Genomic DNA, 803 nt, shown 5'->3' with positions numbered 1-803 from the left:
GGTCTGCATCAGTTTTAACCGGTTTATGACCGGTCTTTAGGCCAATATTTTAAAATTATGAATCGGTAAATTTATTAACATCTCTAATAGCTTCAAAACGAGCCCAAGAACGTTAAATTCCGTTAGGAATTGGTGCTTCTATAAAATAAGTCTGGTACATCTATTATTCCCAAAAGTAATTTACATTTTAATTCATATCTCTCTCGTTTTTTTACCAAATCGTACGTTCTTGGGTGCGTTTTAAAGGGTATTTAAGGGGCTATAAAAGACCGGTCCAAACCGGTCAAGACCGGTTCACGTTAACCGGTTTTTTTGCGGTCTTTACATTTCAAAAATAAAAGACTGTAACCGCAGGTCCGGTCTTTTGCGGTCTTGGTCCGGTCTGGTTACGGTCTTTTTCCAGTCACGAGACCGGACTTCCAAACACTATTGAAGAACACGCCGAATACCATTGATGGTGGCTTTACTGCGATCATGGATACTTTTCTTCCAGTCAGCAACATGTTCAGCACAAGCTTGTGTTCCTTGAATCTTGTCTTTAGAACAGCCAACCACACGACATTTATTTGCAAGTAAAGCTTCATGTGTTGCACAGAGTGCACCACCATGAGCATTGAGAAGGTCATTGGTGCAATCATCAAAAGCACAAATCTAAGCAGAGAATCAATATCAAATCAAAACCAAACCAAGTTAAATAAACAAACCTGTGGACCCATAACAACACCATCCAAAGTTAACATATTAACATCAAGTGTACCTGGAATCCACTCTGTATCCTGCACTGTTCGTTGAATGGCTTAGAC

At 39.6% G+C, this 803-nt stretch overlaps 1 protein-coding gene across 1 annotated transcript; it reads right to left on the bottom strand.

Moving 5' to 3' along the window:
* Nucleotides 1-426: 426 nt before the first annotated feature.
* Nucleotides 427-740, bottom strand: LACBIDRAFT_314597 (uncharacterized protein; the record flags this gene model as incomplete). Its single annotated transcript, XM_001889084.1, has 2 exons — nt 427-651; nt 705-740. The coding sequence occupies 2 exons, from the start codon at nt 738-740 to the stop codon at nt 427-429; spliced, it is 261 nt and encodes an 86-aa protein (XP_001889119.1).
* Nucleotides 741-803: the final 63 nt, after the last annotated feature.

Source organism: Laccaria bicolor, genomic scaffold, assembly GCF_000143565.1.
Source record: "Laccaria bicolor S238N-H82 LACBIscaffold_62 genomic scaffold, whole genome shotgun sequence".
Lineage (NCBI taxonomy): Eukaryota > Fungi > Basidiomycota > Agaricomycetes > Agaricales > Hydnangiaceae > Laccaria > Laccaria bicolor.
The sequence above is the reverse complement of the archived record's forward strand: the minus strand, read 5'-3'. Positions and strand labels throughout refer to the sequence as shown.